The 18166-nt window shown below is 38.2% G+C and overlaps 1 protein-coding gene across 22 annotated transcripts in view; it reads left to right on the top strand.

Annotated features, from left to right (window-relative positions):
- Positions 1-18166, top strand: part of ADGRL2 (adhesion G protein-coupled receptor L2) — a 179620-nt gene that overhangs the window by 127412 nt on the left and 34042 nt on the right. For 16 of the 22 annotated variants that reach the window (XM_040610963.1, XM_040610964.1, XM_040610968.1 and 13 more), the window contains exons 4-9: positions 1216-1325; positions 6011-6025; positions 6965-7765; positions 15594-15890; positions 16444-16547; positions 17383-17568. In XM_040610963.1, coding sequence (XP_040466897.1) covers positions 1216-1325; positions 6011-6025; positions 6965-7765; positions 15594-15890; positions 16444-16547; positions 17383-17568 — 1513 coding nt within the window. The remainder of the gene's footprint in view (positions 1-1215; positions 1326-6010; positions 6026-6964; positions 7766-15593; positions 15891-16443; positions 16548-17382; positions 17569-18166) is intronic. The other 6 variants (XM_040610965.1, XM_040610972.1, XM_040610970.1 and 3 more) reach the window with 1 other exon arrangement.

Raw genomic sequence — 18166 nt, 5'->3', positions numbered from 1 at the left:
TACAAGATAGATTATTTTAGCTTGGGATGTGGGGATGCGGTATTCAGGGCGTGTGGGAAGTAGTAGAGTAATAGAGAAGTTGATGTACAGCTGGAGTCAAAGGCTAGACTATTACTTTGGTTCAGACTTCTGTTACTCAGTTTGCTGACAAACAAAACTAACCCCTGAGAAGATCAGCCAAGCTCTTTTTCTTTTAGTCACCAAACTCTGACCTTCTTTTTTTTTTTTTTTTTCTTCCGTTTCCTTCTGACTATATTTTCTATATTACATTTTGACCATCTCTTCAGGGTTAGGTGGTTGTTTTTCCACTCTGAAATTCCAAGCTTTTTTTTCCCTTTTTTTTTCTTTTTTTTTTTCTCTCTCCGCCCCCCCCCCCCCCCCCCCCCCCCCCCCCCCCCCCCCGCCCCCAATGAATAGTAGTCTAAAATATCTTGGTGGTTATTATTATTTTAAAAAAGAAAATCTTCAAAAACCATGACATTCAGTGGACCCTTGTGGTTAGAGGCTTTGTTATCAAATTGTTCTCTGTATCAAAATGCATTGGCTTCCATTGTTAAGCAAATAATATATATGCTTCAGTGTCTTCTCTAAAATACATTTTCATTAATTTTTTTGCATTTCTTCCTTTTAACTTTTTCTTATATACTCAGATGGTCATTCCTTACTTCTTCCTGTAACCTAACAGAGGAAGCTTAGAGTCCATCAATTGCTCCTAAAATAATTTAAATGGAAATGCTAATGCTCTTTGTCTACAGTAACTATTCAACCAAAATAATTTCCTTGAATCACAACAAAAATATCTCTGAGATGTAAAACCATTCAGCAGTATGTCTGTCTCTGAAGACGGAAGGAATTGCTCATTTCTGTTACTGTACATTTTTCAAAAGCACATATTTTTTTCATTTTGTATCATCATTACATTTTGTTTTGATTTTATTGAACACTAGTATCAAATCAGTATATGCTCGGAACAACTGTCTCTACCAGAGGGAATGAGTAACATCTCCTCCAAACTTAACAGTGAAAAGCCTGAACTAAGATACTGTCTTGAAGTCTTATTTATGGACTTTGATGTAGTATTAATTAACTTCGTTGTCGTATGGGTTGGACTGCCCAAGTGTAAAGAGAGTTAGCACTGCATATAGTACTTTAGTATGAACTTGCAGATTCAGTGTAATTTTAAATTAATTGGTTTGCTTTCTTTTCCCATTACAGGTGCAACAACCGAACACAGTGTATAGTAGTTACTGGGTCAGATGTGTTTCCTGATCCTTGTCCTGGAACATACAAATATCTAGAAGTTCAGTATGAATGTGTTCCTTACAGTAAGTATAATCTTTTTATTCTTGTTCACTTCCTCTGGCCCTCACAATTAAAGCTGGAGTGCTGTTACATGGAAAAGAAGCATATGTTTATGGCCCACAGACCCATTATGCATGCAGAGCACTTGCAGACTAGGGCCTCCAATTAGCTTCACGAAGTGTGGAAAGAAGCCATGGTGTGGTGCTGGCCAAGTGTCTGTCTGTGTTCTTAAGTGTTTGGCTTTTAAGGCTACTGTTTTTCCAGAAAACAAACTCAAATTAGCTATTCAGTAGGCCAGATAGAAATTTGTACTTTTGCCCGCTACCAGTTGCTGACAAATTGGCTTGGCTCACAGACTTCGAAAGCAGGAATTGACTTCAATTTTAATCATGATCTACTTGAAAGGCTACCTGCTGTTGTGCTGACTTTGGGTGCGTAGCAAAACCCAGCGCTGACACTCAGAGGCGAATGCCCCAGTTGTGGGACATTGTAAGAGGACTTTGTGCTTCCGGGGCACATTATAAGTGAATGTAGATTCCGAGTAAGTAATTCATCAATAAGTTACTGAAAGTTGATTCTTAAAAGCAATGGGGAAAAAAGCGAGAAAGAAAGGTTCACTTCTAATGTAAAGAGAAAATGTGAACCGTGCCTTGAATCAGCTGCCAAAACAGAATTTTTCACTGAAAACAAAGTAAATACTGAAATCATATTGAGATAGAAAAAATTGAAGTTACGGCTACTTCAGCAGTTTTGTACAATATTCTTTCTAATGCCAGAATTCAGTAGCTTTAGACATACTTCTTATTTCCTTGCAATAATTGATGTTTTTTTTTCATTGACATGTATGCATGTTTAGAAAAGTTCTGCAGATTCAACAATTTTAACTGGTTTTGCTTTCTTGTAAGGTCATTCTTTGCAGTGACTTCTCCCTCGTCCTGTAACTCAACAGAGAAATATCTGTGTTTGCAATGGAATTTGAGCAGTGCACTGATCATTCCCTTAAGTTATTATTAAGCGTGAATTTCTTGATCTGCAGTAATCCTTAACCAAAGTCACATTTTCTGTTGATACAGGAAACAGGCCAAGTCTGAGATGCAAAAACACTGTGGTGACAGTATATATCCAAAAAAGAAGGAAATGAGTTCTGGCATAAGCAAAGCTATGTCAAAACTGTCCATACTGTTTCCTGCACAATTTTAAAATTTAGACTTCTTACACCAAAATAATAATACTCTGTACTGTTTCACCACATTGAACCTTCACTGTTGTTAAAGGCCAAACACAGATCATCTTTTTTCTTCATTTCTGCTGTGTCACTGTGAAATGGTTGCTTGCTGATTTTTTTTTTTTTTTTTCTGTACCATTTGTAGGATTGGAAGCCTACTGCATACAGTGATCCCTAGTACCATTCCTCCTGTGTGTAGTATCGGTGGCTTGTTGTAACTGTTCTTCTCGTGCCACTTTTGAGGAGTGATGATGTCTTACTCCAATCTAACCAAAGTTTTGTTCCACAAAAATCACTTTTGCTTTAGCGCTATTTTCATTCCCAAATTCTCTGAAAGGGGACAGTGCATCTGATTCCAAACCATGAGGTCAGTCAAATGGCAAGAGGTTACGTTTCCAGTTCCAGTAGGCTAGCTCATAGAGAAAAAGTGTAATGTGAATAATGTTCAAACACAACTTTTTATGCTGTTTTAGGAAGAGAAGTGTGGATATGTTCTACCGATTGGGTATTGCTATCTACAGGAATCTTTTCTTTTCCAGTTTTCAGAAGTATAGTGCCACAGCGCGGCCTACCCTGTGCTCTAACGTGTAGTTATTCTACTTCTAAAATGTTTATTTTTGTTTACTGTCAATTGCAATGGCCTACCATTTGTAATTCTGTGTCTATCATAACCCAGGATTCTGGATACTTCTTGCTTTTCAAAGTCTGTAAGTTTTGGAGTTTGTCAACTGCAGCATGTACAGTGGTGACACTATGCCCAATTCCAGGACCATAGGAGGCAACGCCTGTCATTACCAGCAGTCATTAAAAAGGTTGCTAGTTACTAAAATCAGTTTTGAAGTTTGATTTCAAACCACATTGTGCTTCAGTAGCAGTTTTGACTGTTGACCGTCTTTCTTCCCTGTCCCACAAAGCCTATCCTGGTATTTTTCCAAGTTTCTTTGACAGAAACTCCAGTTATCAAGTCTAATTTTTTCCTCCCTTACTTGTTCCAGTGCTCCATATCTAAATGTACGGAATGGCTGAAATCATTAGGTTTACAAATAGCAGCTGTCCCAGCATAAGAGACTTATTAGGAAGGTGGATAGGCTTTTGTGGGTCTAGGAAGGAAGGTTTTTAGTGATCACAGCACTTCAAACGAAGGTTGAGTTCTGGTTCTTACTTTTCCTGAACTTCATTCAGTTACTGCAAGAATGCAAAATTTACTGTGTCGCACTGTGGCACCTTTCAGTCCATGAGAGATTACAAATAGCAATTGTACAGGTTTTGTGGTAAAACTTGGAAGTTCTTACACACTGGAGTTGGTGTCACCCTTGTACAAAATGCAGTTTATGAGCTCCTCTTATGGCTTGCTGGCCTCCAGAAATACATAGCTGCTTTGTTGATCATACATATTAATTGAGCTTTCTCTGGGTTCCCTATTCATCGCCCTCATAAGAAATTATTTAATAAAAAAGCTTCCTTTTTTTGCATCTGAAAGTGTAGACAAAAAATATCTATTGAGATACTCAGTTGGATCTCCAACAAAACTAAAATTCTAGACAAATTTGATAGGCATTGCTAAAGTAACAGTGTTATTGATTAAGTTACAAAGAAATTGAGAGTACCATACTTGACATTTCTCTCAATTACACTGCACAATGTATGTTGACACTTCGACTGAATAACAGAAGTCAGCCCTTTCATAAAGAAGAACATCAAAAGTACCATTTTGTACATCTGTGCATTTTTATTTTAAGCCTTTTTTGGACTCAGGAATTCAGTAGAAAACATTTTAAAGTGTTTTATTCTCTCTTTGTCTGCATTGATTGGACTTTGCAGCATTTGTTTATTTCAATAAGCCCATCTGTCCCTGAAAAATGTACAGCTGTACACCAATGCAGGCAAAGCAGACATGCCAGTAATGATCTGAGTTATCCCTGTCTTTTTCCTCCTCTCTTGTTATTAATTCTAAGCAGGTACATTATCAATATTGCTCTTTGGCAAGGAATAAACTCATGCATAAAAGTTCACAAACAGAATCATCTGAAAGTCATTAACACTGATTGTGGAACCCAGGAATTCACCTCAGAATACATCTTCTGTTTACTTGGATAACTCAAGAATTACAAATTGCAGAAAAACAAGTATCATACCTAAAGACGTATAAATGAACAAAGGCTAGGAGAACTACTGCTCATTTTGAGGCTATTAACCGCCTCCCACTCCCCCATAAAGTTTTGGAATTGTTCCCTGAAGAAACACTAGATCAGCTCAGCCAATACCGTTCTCTCAAAATAATCATATGTAGTTTTGTTAAATGAAACTGAAAATCCAAAACTTTATAGGAAACATACAAATACATTCTTCAGGATAATACTGTAATACTGAAACTGTAATAGCTGTGCAAATAGTTTTGATACACTTCCTTGATATCAGCAGCTACTGTTACACAGATCGGTACATCTGACATTTTCCAGGTCATTTTATGTAACTAAGGGAGCATACTTCAAAGGCTACTGAGTATATGAAATAGATTTTATTGCGAATAATTATTGGAAAGCTATTTACTAGCTGGACTTCAGCTATATGTCTTCCTGTAACATGTTCCTTAAAACTTCCTTGGGGAAAAATTGCTATAGTAATGTAACTTCGTTAATCAGGTTCGGTTTATGTTTTCCATGTACGGTAGTGGGATGGATATTTGTTTTAAACACTTAGGATGACTGTTCTTGCATACTAGCTTGCTGTTTCGGGCTTAATCGATGATGCTGGAGAATATCTGAATGCGCTTAATGTTAATTTTTTCTTCTCTTTTCCTCTGGCTTACTGTGCTTTTGCTTCTTTTTTTCTAGATGATTTGCTTATTCCTTCTAGTCTGATTTTACAGTTACAGACTAAGAAGTGGCAAAAGTTCTCAAGAATAACATTCAGGAAAACAAATAAAATAAAGCCTAAGGAGGGCTAAAGGATGCAAGCTGCTTTCTTTACAAGAAAAAAAAAGCAGAGGGGTGGCTGGGGCGAAGATGGGAGAAGGTTTAATAAGCACACATACAAACCTATAAAATTAATATACTGCATTTTGAATTTATAATTATCTAATTAATATGTATATGTGCACTCGCACATATATGATAATGTGTCACTTAAAAACCAACTTGATAGCATTATACTTTGAGAAGAAGAAGAGTATGTATAGCATGCATTAGTAAAGCAATTCATTATTTATTCAGGTTCACTAAGTGAAACTACATGCCAACCTATCTGTATTGCCTCCTTAATCTACTAAAATGATTGATCCATGTTCACTTGTGTAACCGTAGAATCTCTCTCCTGCTAGGTTTTCCTGTTGTCTGTTTCTCTTTATCCAATATAGTGCAGTTCTTATTCTCCCTATATTTAGCGTCTGTTACTAATTTAATCTTTAGATTAATAGTCAATTTATGTTAATCTTCTTTCTTTTTTCCTTGCACTTTTTTATTTTTCTTCCGATGCTTAAAATAGAAGTGGAGCAAAAAGGTAAATAACGTATACAGTCCAAACCCCAGCTCCTTGTTATGTGCCTTATGGATGTTAACCTCTTCCCTTCCCCTCCCCACAACACTCTTATATTATGATAATCAGCAGGATCTCATAAGTACACCTCATAAAGAAGTCGACTGTTTGCAATAAAGTGACTTGGCTGCTTAAAGTAGGTGGCGGGGTATAGTGTCTGAAATACTTGGGCTGGAGGGAAGACTCCCTTGCTTTTTTTCTCTCCCTTTCTCTTTGTCTTTCTTTCCCTCTCTTTCTCTCACCCTTGGGTAATTTCTTGTTAATCAAGTGTCATCTTGCCTGGCTTCCAGAACCCTCTCCATAGCATGCCATGGTTACAGGGTTTCCTGGTCTGTTTCATTCATTGCTTTGGTTGTGTTTTGTTTTCTCTGCTCCTAATTGCTTTCTCTATATACCTGATGATTTGTTTTGTTCCTTTATTTATAATCGAGGCACCTCCTTTTTCAGCCTCACCACTTCTTAAAGTTCTAAACAAGTCGATGTGATCTTTTTTTTTTTTGACTGAAATGACCTAGCGCACTGCTGCACACCAGTTAAAAGCTCTGGAGCGTTAATGCGTACTCACTAAAAGTCTTAAGACGAAAATGCAAGAGTAGCTCTACATTTTCAGCTGTCTGTGTATGCCATTGAGCCTTGGTCTGTACTAGTGAAAACAGTTCCCATCCACTCTCCATACTGGTACAGCAAGAACATGGTAACTTTAAGAAAAGTGGATGATAAAGGGTGATAATTGCATTAATTATAACATAAGGTGTAATCTAGTGCCAATTAAATTGATTTTTTTTTCTTCCTGACACAGTCATTATGATTTACCTACCTTTTTTTCTTTTTTTTTCCCCTTTTTATTATAAGACAATCTTAATTTGACGTAATTCTTGTCTTACTTCTCTCTGTGACTGTTAGTTTTTGTTTGCCCGGGGACGTTGAAAGCAATTGTGGACTCACCGTATTTATATGAAGCTGAACAAAAAGCAGGTGCTTGGTGCAAAGATCCTCTCCAGGCTGCAGATAAAATATACTTCATGCCATGGACTCCATATCGCACCGATACTTTGATAGAATATGCTTCTTTAGAGGACTTCCAAAATGGACGCCAGCAGACAACATATAAACTCCCAAATCGAGTGGATGGTACTGGATTTGTGGTGTATGATGGTGCTGTCTTTTTTAACAAGGAAAGAACTAGGAACATAGTAAAATTCGACTTGAGGACTAGAATTAAGAGCGGAGAGGCCATAATCAATTACGCTAATTACCATGACACCTCTCCATACCGATGGGGAGGAAAGACTGATATTGACTTGGCGGTTGATGAAAATGGCTTATGGGTAATTTATGCTACAGAGCAAAACAACGGCATGATAGTAATTAGCCAGCTGAACCCCTACACCCTGCGTTTCGAAGCCACCTGGGAAACGACATACGACAAGCGGGCAGCATCCAATGCTTTCATGATATGTGGTGTCCTGTATGTAGTGCGGTCAGTGTATCAGGACAATGAGAGTGAGACCGGTAAGAACGCCATCGATTACATCTACAACACCAGGTTAAGCAGAGGCGAGCACGTGGACATTCCTTTCCCCAACCAGTACCAGTACATCGCTGCAGTGGATTACAACCCCAGAGACAACCAGCTGTATGTGTGGAATAACAACTTCATTCTGCGATATTCTTTGGAGTTTGGCCCACCTGATCCTGCCCAAGGTAAGAATTTGTTTTTTCTCATTTTTAATCTCTTTGTACTTCCATTCAGATACCTATGTTATGATATCTTTGGTCCTAGATTTAGCTCTTGGCAGAAAGGCGAGGAGGGGTTCTTTGTGCCATGCTCAGCAGCACAGCATTACAGTGATGCAAGGCAAATTTGCAGAACCTTTGAAGAGAGATACGATTATTTTATTTGGTTTACAGGCTTGTGCTTTCTTTTTTGGTTTTTTTTGTTTTAATACAGGCATGCAGCTTTTCTGTGTTTGAGAATGAGATGGGGAATCGTCTATTCACTTTACACCATTAGTCAGTTTGACTTCTGTAGCTAAACTAAGTTTGAGTTCATTCACACTGAGCCAGAAGCCTGTTCCCATCCGTTCAGTGTTACCTGACTTCTGAATTGATTACAACATATATGTAGACCTTTTAACTTCTTGCCACCAGCAGTTGAGAGCATTGTCTGCTGGGAGGTCCCAGAGGAGATCTATGGGGTTAATGTGCAATACCAAGCATAAGTTTTTTCCCACAGCCCTATTTTCATGGTTCCTAATACCAGGATAGACAATTCAATTATTATTCAATTGGTTATTATATATTATTCAAATGATTATTCAACACCTTTTTAGCAGGTTTCTCAATAAGCCCATTACAATTGCAATTCAGCTTACTTTAAGTTTGGAACAAGTACCTAAAAGGAAAGACACTGAAAAAAAGAGGAAAGAAAAACGGAGGTCTTTAGGTCTCAGAAATCCCTAAAAATTATATGAACAGGCACAGCCACATAGTAACATCTGCAGAGAGTAAATACCAAGAGCAGTGCTCCGTGGCAGAAGATGCACGCAGGAACAGAATGTTGATAAGCTGCTTTAGCAATGGAGGTAATACTTCACTTCTTTCATCTAACTGGTATGCGTGTTTAGCAGCCACTTTTTTCTACCTCAAAAAAAGTAGTAATAATGGCTTCTCCACATGAAAAGTAGCTATCCTGCTTCGGCAAAGCTGATTCATGCACAGCAGTGCGATCTACATAGTGTGCGCACAGTTATATCAGCATACATACAGCTTCGCCAGGTACAAAAGTACATAAGATGCAGCAGAATGAGGCAGTTCAGAACCAATACATTAAGGATCTCCAGAGCCAAGTGGCAATCTGTCCAGTCTGTCTCCCAAAGACCTCCCTGGCAATACGTGGCCAGGGTTGAGGCAGGTTCCAGGTGTTTGAGGACCGAGCTCCAGCTGCGAGGGCAGCCGTCTTGGCAAGCTTTGCTCACTAAGTCAAGCTAGTCCGTTCCCCAGGGAGGCTTAGGGGCTGCACTTAGCAGAGACATACCCACCTAAGTAATTAGAAAAAATGGAAAGCTTTCATATTCATACATTCTCATCCATGTCATTTTCATTCGGTTTAACTGTGATGAAAAGGCATTTTAAATTCTCCAAAGCTTTAATAGTAAGAGGGGAAAATGGAGGTGCAGGCTCTAAGTAGCTTTTGCAGTACAAGCAGCTGCCATGAATGTGGCAAAAGCTAGTCTTGAAATCATTGCATTGAAGGAAAAGTATTAAGGAAGAGCAGGGAGAGAAGAAAAGGCTTTGTGTAATGCTTCCTTTGCTTTAGCAAACCACCAAAGGTCTCCAGTAAGACATTGCATAGTGTTTTTATTATGAGAAAATCTCCAGGATCCTAAGTTACAGCACGTGTGCTGGCCACATCCCATCTGATACCAGAAAGAGACCTGGGCATCCACCAGCACCCCATCACGTTCCTATGTTCCTTGCTGGCACGCAAGACAGGGAGAAATAGTTTGTTCCAACCAGACCTAGACGAGAAGGGGTCCAGGACACACTGCAGGGTGCTTGCCTCTCAGCTGAGCTTTTTGCCCATTCACCCGTGAGGACACAGAAGGAATATTTTTTGAGTGATTTATGAGCTTGGGTTTTAAATGTGTTACAACATCAGTAAATGTATTTTGATTATGCCTTTCTAAAATATAGAAACCATATGAAAACACCAGGTTTGTGTGAATATGTGATGCATTTATTCATGAAAGGTGTTTTTCCTGATATGAAGCCAATGCCCAGTATTTCAGTGTTGCATGGATCTGTACATAGCAGATCTAAGAATACGTTTCAGTTCATTTCTTCTTTTGCCTAGGACATTTGCCTGTAGTTAAAGACTACTACATTAAAGGAAAAATTACCTAAAATGATTGTCCTTGAGATGTACCGCTATAAAACCAAGAAGAGATTCTGTACAGTTTCTAACTCTATATTTTATTTGTATTATATTCTCAGTTCCTCTTTGTTTCGGCATAAAGTCTGTATAAAATCAGTCCTTCTGTTGTTAGACAGTTAAAGGATCTGTATGTGTAATAACACACTTGAAGTTTTTTTCATGTGGAATGAGATTAGATTTTCAGCACATTAGATGAAGGACATTTTTGTGTTTCTTTTGTTCTGGTTTGGTTTTTTTTGTGGTTCACTCCGATTTCTTAATCATCTACTCAAAGACACAGGTGTTAGGATAACATTCTTTAAGTCACCTAACACAAGAACCTTCTTTTAGTGTCTTTTGCAATGGTACTTTAATATCAAGTATTTAATGGTGTCATAAGGTCAGTGCCTCAAAATTGGAAGTCATGGCCTTTTCTGTTCGAATGGTTAACTTGGGACCATTGTGGGAAACTCAGCAATCTGTATTCCTTCTGTTGCCGTGGGAGCAATAATGATATATAGACACACACTGATTCTTTTTTTTCCCCTTATCTATCTGTCTTGGCTATCAGTTCTTCTCTACACCATAACACCCAGCTACCGAGCGCTTCAAAAACAACAGTCTTTCTTCCTACATGAAAGATGAATTTGTCACGTTTGAATCACACTTTCGAGCTCAAGGGTTTACATTTGCTCCCAGGGCCAAAATCTTGGATTCATCCATGACCCCAAACCTGCCTTTTTTTCTCTTTGTTGTTTCTTTCATTTTAAAATCTGCCTGTTGAAACCTCTGAAATACTACTGTAATTAACCTAATGTTGACCTTGCCCTTGCTGCAAACCTACACTGTTTTCTCCTTTTGCAACTGTCCATGTTATGTACTCCCCATATTCTTATTTTCTTAATCTTCAGGAGAACTCTTCAGATCTCTAGAACTGCAGATGCTGCAGCCTGGCTACTGTTTTACCCTGACAGTGGGGTCTGCTGCCCTTAGAATTCCCCCTTAACCTCATTCTTCATGTGTTGTTTTTTTCTTCTCTCTTCTCATGGGAATTATAGTACATAGATGTAGAAATGGTTTTCAGACATACAGCTGACAAGTACCACTCAGGTATTGCAGAAGAGCACATTTTCTAAGGGTAAGTGTAAAAATTGCATTTAAAAATGAAAACTTTATTTTAGAAATAAAATAAAATATATTAGGCCTTGCAAAAAGCCACTATGAAAATTTGAAACAAACCTGAGGTTTTATATCCTTGGTAAATTTACTGGATATGTCCTGTAATTTTCTTTCTAAAGGAGGTATCTGAGGCACCAAATGAATCCTCGCTGAAATAGGATTTTTAAAAGGAATTTTAAGTTAAAAGACCAGGAAGAATGAAGGGAATTTTCCCCCTAAAAAGTGAATATGAGCATTACATTGTAAGGTTTCCTTGGTAACAAAAAGAAGATAAATCCTTTTGTTCTGTGTTAGTCCGTTAGGGAGAGATTTCATCTACACTCATCCCAATTTGTGCTAACTGTGCAAACTGTTCAAACTGAAGTTGTCTCCCCCTTTGTACCATGATACCCATCATTAAGTTTTATTGGATCACTGCAGGAAAATATGGATGTTGTGAGTGTGGACAGAACAAAAACTCAGAGAATACTATCACCAAGGGCTTGAAATAATAGGAAACTAGTGCGACTAAATCTTTGTAACACCAAGAATCTACGACGAAGTCATGCAGCAAATTGTTAAGTAAATTAGATCTTTACTGTTATATCAAATCTGATGCACTACAGGTTGATTAAAGAGTGGTTGTACAAGTAAAGACAACATAATGGGGACCAGATAGCACAGTTCTTGATCATAGATATTTTGCTAATTTTGTGGTGTATTTGTTATAAATTTCAGGGTGTAAATGTATAAATGGCTGTGTAAACATTTGGCTTTCGACTAAATGGAATTTGGCAGGGTCAATAGAGTACGGGCTAGCATAATAGCTGGAACCTATAGGTAATTAGGTGAGTCCTAGCAACTTCCCTGCTATTCACTGAAGCATGAAAACAGGCACACAGTGGTAATAAGCAGAAAGCAGGGAAGTCTGGATTTGCACAGGCTTCTGGTCTCCATTGCTTTACATGGCAGCTCGGTGTATGACACCTTCTGAAAACAAAGGCGGGCACATTGATTTTCACATGTCCAAACACAGTGAAATACCTCACCTATAAGAGCATATACATTTAACTGCAAAATCCATGTAGCTGAATTCTAATATTACCTAGATGCCAGAGATGAAAATGGGACCATTAGTGTTTTCAGAAGTGGCACATTATCTGGGCATTTCAATACAATTTTAAATCCAAGGTTAGAGTTGTATTTTGGGTGCCGATTTTTTTTTTTAATTTGGTTTGGTTAGGGGTTGTTAAACTGTATTTTATGCCAGTTTAGAATAGAAACCTGTTGGCAAAGAATACTAGATAGCTTGTGTGCATTCTCAACGTCTGCTCTTCACTGTCAGTTGGGGAGACAAAGTTACTATTCCCCTGCTGTCCTAGGCAATTGTGTTATGTTTTTTATAGACATCACACTGTTAAACAGGTGTTAAGTTTTACTCCAGTGGTGTCTTCATTTTTAGAAACAGATAGTGTGCATAACTGTTTACATCAGCTGTTAGGAACTGCATGAAACAAATGTAAATTAATTACCCTCAACTTGAGTCTTTGAATTTACTTCCTATGGCTCTTCTTTTTTTTTTTTTTTTTTTTTATTTTATTTTATTTTATGAAGACTATCTTCTGCTGATAATAATACACACTTATTCTTAAAAAAAAAAAAAAAAGGAAGAAGGCAGAAGAGGTTTTCGTTTTCTTCTAGGCTTGTTAAGCCTAATCAAAAAGTCCAAAATAGAATCTCACATTGTAAAAGTGGCTTTCTTGGTGTTGGACAAAAATTACATATCTTCAGCCTTGTAGAGGCTCACCCCTGCTGCTTGGAACAATAGGTTAATAACCTCAACATGGAGTATGTTCTTCTTTTTAGTTTCAGTGTATTAATCATCACTGCCATTATCTTATACTGATAAAGCACTCTGCAAGACAGTGCATGGGAGCTCACAGATGCCATCACCCTCAGCTTTCGGAACAAGACACATCAGGTGGTGGCAGCTATCATGTGTCTTCTTGCAGTTTAGAAGAACAGCCTTGCAGATTAAGTTCCCCAACAGGTCATTAGAAACAAAATGATCTGCCTTTTAAAAGCTACATGTATTCCTTAAAGTGACGTGTTGGATCATTTCTTATTTTTTCAACCTTCTTCTTCCCCAGACTTCCAGCGCTGTCTGAAGTTTCCTGGTACATTCTTAAATATGCTAACTTGTCCTTTTTAAAATTTAATTCAAGAGAAAATCTCTTAGAAATTATCTGTATTTTTTTCAGTTTGGTGGGAGAAGTTGTCCTTCTAAAATGTGAGATTACAAATATATTTCTAAAATATGTACTACTACTAAGCTACGCAGGTCGTTTTTGAATCGTAGGTGATATGCTTTGAAATTTATTTCAATGGGTAGCATTAAAATTGTTCTACCTAAAGTTGTGTAATGACGGCAGGATATTTTAGCTCCGGGTGCAGCACAAAATATGTTCTGAAAATTGTTACTTCAGAACTTCAGAGAATTGTTATGAATTCTTACAGTGAGATTTTGCTCATGAGATAAAGCTATCCTAAACATTATAGGTTTTGAGTAGTAATTGCAATAATGCTAATACACATTTCAGTGATTAAGTATGTACTAATTAGCACGATATGTTAGGGGATGGATAGTAATAATTGGTTGTCCCCTGCATCATTCTCCGTCCCCAGCAGTCGCCCATTCTCCAGGACCTGATTCAGCAGACATTGCCTGACACTTCTGCAAGTGATTGCAAATGCTTTTGACAAATGTTAATTGGGAAAGCACTAGAAGGCTGGATGCATTGTAATCAAAAGAAAATTACAGCAGTTTCACAAGATGTCAGGCAAGCACCTGCAGAACAGATCTGAGGATTTAAATAGGTTTCATAGTAGCTGGGCTGCACCACAAGTCCGGCACAATTACACAGTGTTGAAGCAGCCAAGAATGAGACTGAAGAGAAGACAGGCGCTGAAGTTGTTTCTCGTTTTTGAGCAAAAGAGGGATGAAAAACACATTGTTACATTTAGTCTTTAAAAACAAATCACGATGTTCAAAAACTCCACTCTAAATTCATATGAAAATAAAAAGATAAATTCAGATTTGAGACTACGTATTATAACTGAAATACAATTGAAAAAGGATTTTGAAATAAATGTTATCTGCTGACCTGCTGAAAGTTAATCTTATTCAAAACACTAACTTTAAAAACATCTGCTGAAACGAAGTGAGACAGCTCTCCTTTTGGTTTTTGTTTATGATTTAATTTGGAGAAGTTGCATTGTCCAGTAAGTCAGGGTTCAAGGGCCTAGCAGAAGAAAGAAGAAAGAAAAAAAGAAGCCACTTCATCTACTGAAGTTAATCCTAAAAATAGCTTAATTGGTTTCTATATCTCAGTTAGGATTTAAAAAATACTTGATATGATCTTTATTCTCAGCACAAGGATCTGTGCTTTTGTGTGCCTATAACGCACTGTTAACACTAATGAAGATTTGGAAATAAATAATGATAAGTCTTTCAGTTGCTTTGCTCACTTGCATTGTTTCAGTCATTGCTCAGAGTACATTTGAAGGCCGTGAATAGGAATTCCAGGCCGTCATCTCCACTAGCGTTAACTGGTATTCTCTCTCCAAAGCCCGAGCCCTTGGCGCAGCTGGGGCTGCACCTCGGCAACACCCGCCATGTGCCCCTGCCGTGGGTCACTGGAGTCCCAGGCAGAAGTGATTTGGCCTAAGCTGATCCTAGTGTTCCATAAAAGATTAAACTAGGCGCTTGCCACTGGCTTGAACAAGTTGTGTCTTCATACATCAAAAAAGGATGTTAAGGCCTGCAATGTTCGAACATGAGAACACCACGTACATGCTAGCGCTGCCTCTGTTTGGAGCTAATCGGGCATGCTGCAGCTTTCTCAAGCAGAATGACTGCCGGGTAGGAAGATGTTATCGTAATTATTTTCCTGGAAGGTGTGTACCGAGCGACTTGAAGTTTTGGGGTCTGTCTTTTAAAATGGTCTCATTAGTTACAGCCCACTGCCTTTGTTGTTAAAGCTGGACTGCATTGTTTACGGCACACTGATTCCAATGATTCTGTCTATTGAGTTACTCCTGCAAAAGTGATTAAGTAATCTTTAATTGCTTTAAATGTGCTTATTATATACTGATAACTCACTAGTACTGCCTTTCAGCCTTTAGAAATGTAACTATCAATTTTTATTATGGAAGGGATTATTTGGAGAATGTGCTGAAACATCATACTTGGTATGAGCTGGGAGTATAAAAAAAAAGGAATCAGTCAAAGTTGTATCTTAAGCACCCGGAATAGCAATAAGAAAAGAGTAATTTTAAGATAAAGGAAAGGAGACACCAGAGAGTCCTTTAAAACTACATAAATAACATGTAAAGAACCTTTTTTTATATAATTCTGAATTCACTGACTTTATTATTACTCTAATTTTCTCTGTGCAGTGCCTACCACAGCAGTGACAGTAACTTCTTCAGCAGAGCTATACAAAACCACAGTGTCAACCACTAGCACTACATCACAGAAAGGTCCCATAAGCACAACGTTAGCTGGAGGAACAAAGGAAGGAAGCAGAGGACCCAAGCCACCACCACCCGTTTCCACAACCAAAATTCCTCCTGTGACAAGTTTTTTCCCTTTGCCAGAGAGATTCTGTGAACCGACTGAGGCCAGGGGGATTAGCTGGCCTCAGACACAAAGAGGAATGATGGTCGAACGCCCTTGTCCCAAAGGAACACGAGGTATTGCCTTTAAACATATATCTTGATTTCAAGTAGACATTTCAAAAGCAATGTGCCGCTCTCTCATGGTGAACTTTTTGGTTTTTTAAAATCTCAAGCTGTCTGTCACATGATTCTTTTGTTACTCGGAGAACGCAGTATCTACAGGCAATGGTCAAGTTTTAATCTGCAAACAGCATTTGAGCGTAGCCGCAGAATTACCTCGTGCATGCGCTTTTGAGAATCCAGGTCAAATTCTAGGGCTTTGCTTGAAGACTGTTGTGAAATATGCTTACAGCTGCCTTTCTCATTATGAGCTCCCCTCTGGATGAGCTCCAGGAAAAATCAAGGGCTTTTTGTTTGTTTGCAGAAAACGTCTGGTACTTTTCACTGACTTTTTTTATTGCTGTTTGTAATCTACATTATTTCCTTACGTTTTTGTCAATTATTGTCAACTACTGCCATTAGCGGCATTCAGAATTTAACATTGCTTAGGAGCACAGTGCAGCCGATTTCCTGAATGCATGCAGAAAAATGGTTTCCATTTCACTGTAGTTTTCTACATCTGTTGTAGGAACTGCCTCGTATCTCTGCGTGGTCCTAACAGGAATGTGGAACCCCAAAGGCCCTGATCTTAGCAACTGCACCTCACATTGGGTAAATCAGCTGGCTCAGAAGGTTGGTTGAAACCTTTTCATCTGGTGTACGCTGGTGATTAAGGATTTTAACTCCGAGCATTAATAATTTGGTTTATTGAAGCCGTCTTTATTACTCTGTGTTCATTTAAAGTAGGAGTTATGTGTACTTTGTGTGCAAAGCCCTGGCCAACAGTTGGGCTTCTATGTGTGTTTGGGTACACTTTCCCTCTCAGTTCGTGTATTGAATCTGTGATTACATGGTTTTATCGCTATTTAAAGCAAAGGAGCTTTGCTGGTGTTCAAAAATCAAAAGGTATATTTGCTTAGTAAATCAAATCTTCTAAATCACGCAGCAAAAACTGTGGTATACAGCAAGGTTTTTTGGTTCAGCAAAAATTATACTGTAATAAATGGATCTTTGTCTGAATGCGTTAACAGTATGATTAGAGCACAGAGCCACTTTCTGTGTTTTCCCTCCCTACTGAGATTTACTAAGTTTATGAAAACTTGATAATTTGTTGTCAGTACCAGGCTACTTGACTTTCAAATGCCTCAAGCGCTAGTATGAACAAATAGATTTCTTACTGTCTGATAATGGCAGTAAAATAAAAGTGAGGATGAATAGAAGATCTAGCCCAAAAGTCCCAGTCTGATTTCTGGGTTTGATGGCTGTTAAGAACTGCTTTTGTGTGTCACAGATCTAAGAACCTTTAATCTTCTGAGATAAAGAGAACGTTATTGGTCTCAATTAGTTGCAGATTTCAATGTATGTGCAAATGGTTATTTCACCACAACAAAGGTACACGGGGAATTGGAATTAGGAGCCGCAAGCAGAACAAGGGACCCTGCTGAGATAATATAAATTGTCATTTCAGATCAGAAGTGGAGAAAATGCTGCTAGTCTGGCCAATGAACTGGCTAAACACACCAAAGGACCGGTCTTTGCTGGCGATGTTAGTTCATCAGTGAGGCTGATGGAGCAGCTTGTGGACATCTTGGATGCTCAGCTGCAGGAACTGCGGCCCAGTGAAAAAGACTCGGCTGGAAGGAGTTATAACAAGGTACACACCTCCTGTCACCTTCTCCTGCTGGGATAACCATTGCCCTCAGTTTTTTTTATTTTTTTCCTTTCAGAAGTATTAATCTATACTTTGTTCCCACATGCTTATAGTTCTGGAATAAACATGTAAGAGAAAAGAGCAGTAAATATACAGCAGGAAGTTGCAATTACCTTCTTTAGGGAATAAGATATAATTCACAATAGCTGACTAGTCCTAAAATACATAGCTGTGTCCCTTATTAAAATCTGGAATGCGTTACAACTAGTGTGAGGGAAATAGGCATTAGCTTTCAGAAATTCTGTAACAAATCAGTGTGTTTATCCAGTGGTCCTTTTAACCCTGAACGTATAATAAAATCAGTGGGATTCTGCATAGGTGCAGGGGTTTATTTTAATCTGACTTCCTGCAGAATAGTAGCACTTTCTTATCTTTTTAAAGACACCAACATCACTTGCAATTGAACTTTATGAATATGCTTTAATACGCATATCTAAAAAACACAAATAAGTGTTTTCTCCAGAATGATGTTCAGAGAAAACTTACGTCTTTGTGGTTTAAATACAAATCACAAATGTTATTACCATTCCTCATTTTCTCA

The sequence above is a fragment of the Falco naumanni genome, chromosome 11 (assembly GCF_017639655.2).
Source record: "Falco naumanni isolate bFalNau1 chromosome 11, bFalNau1.pat, whole genome shotgun sequence".
In the NCBI taxonomy this organism is placed as follows: domain Eukaryota; kingdom Metazoa; phylum Chordata; class Aves; order Falconiformes; family Falconidae; genus Falco; species Falco naumanni.
The sequence above is the reverse complement of the archived record's forward strand: the minus strand, read 5'-3'. Positions and strand labels throughout refer to the sequence as shown.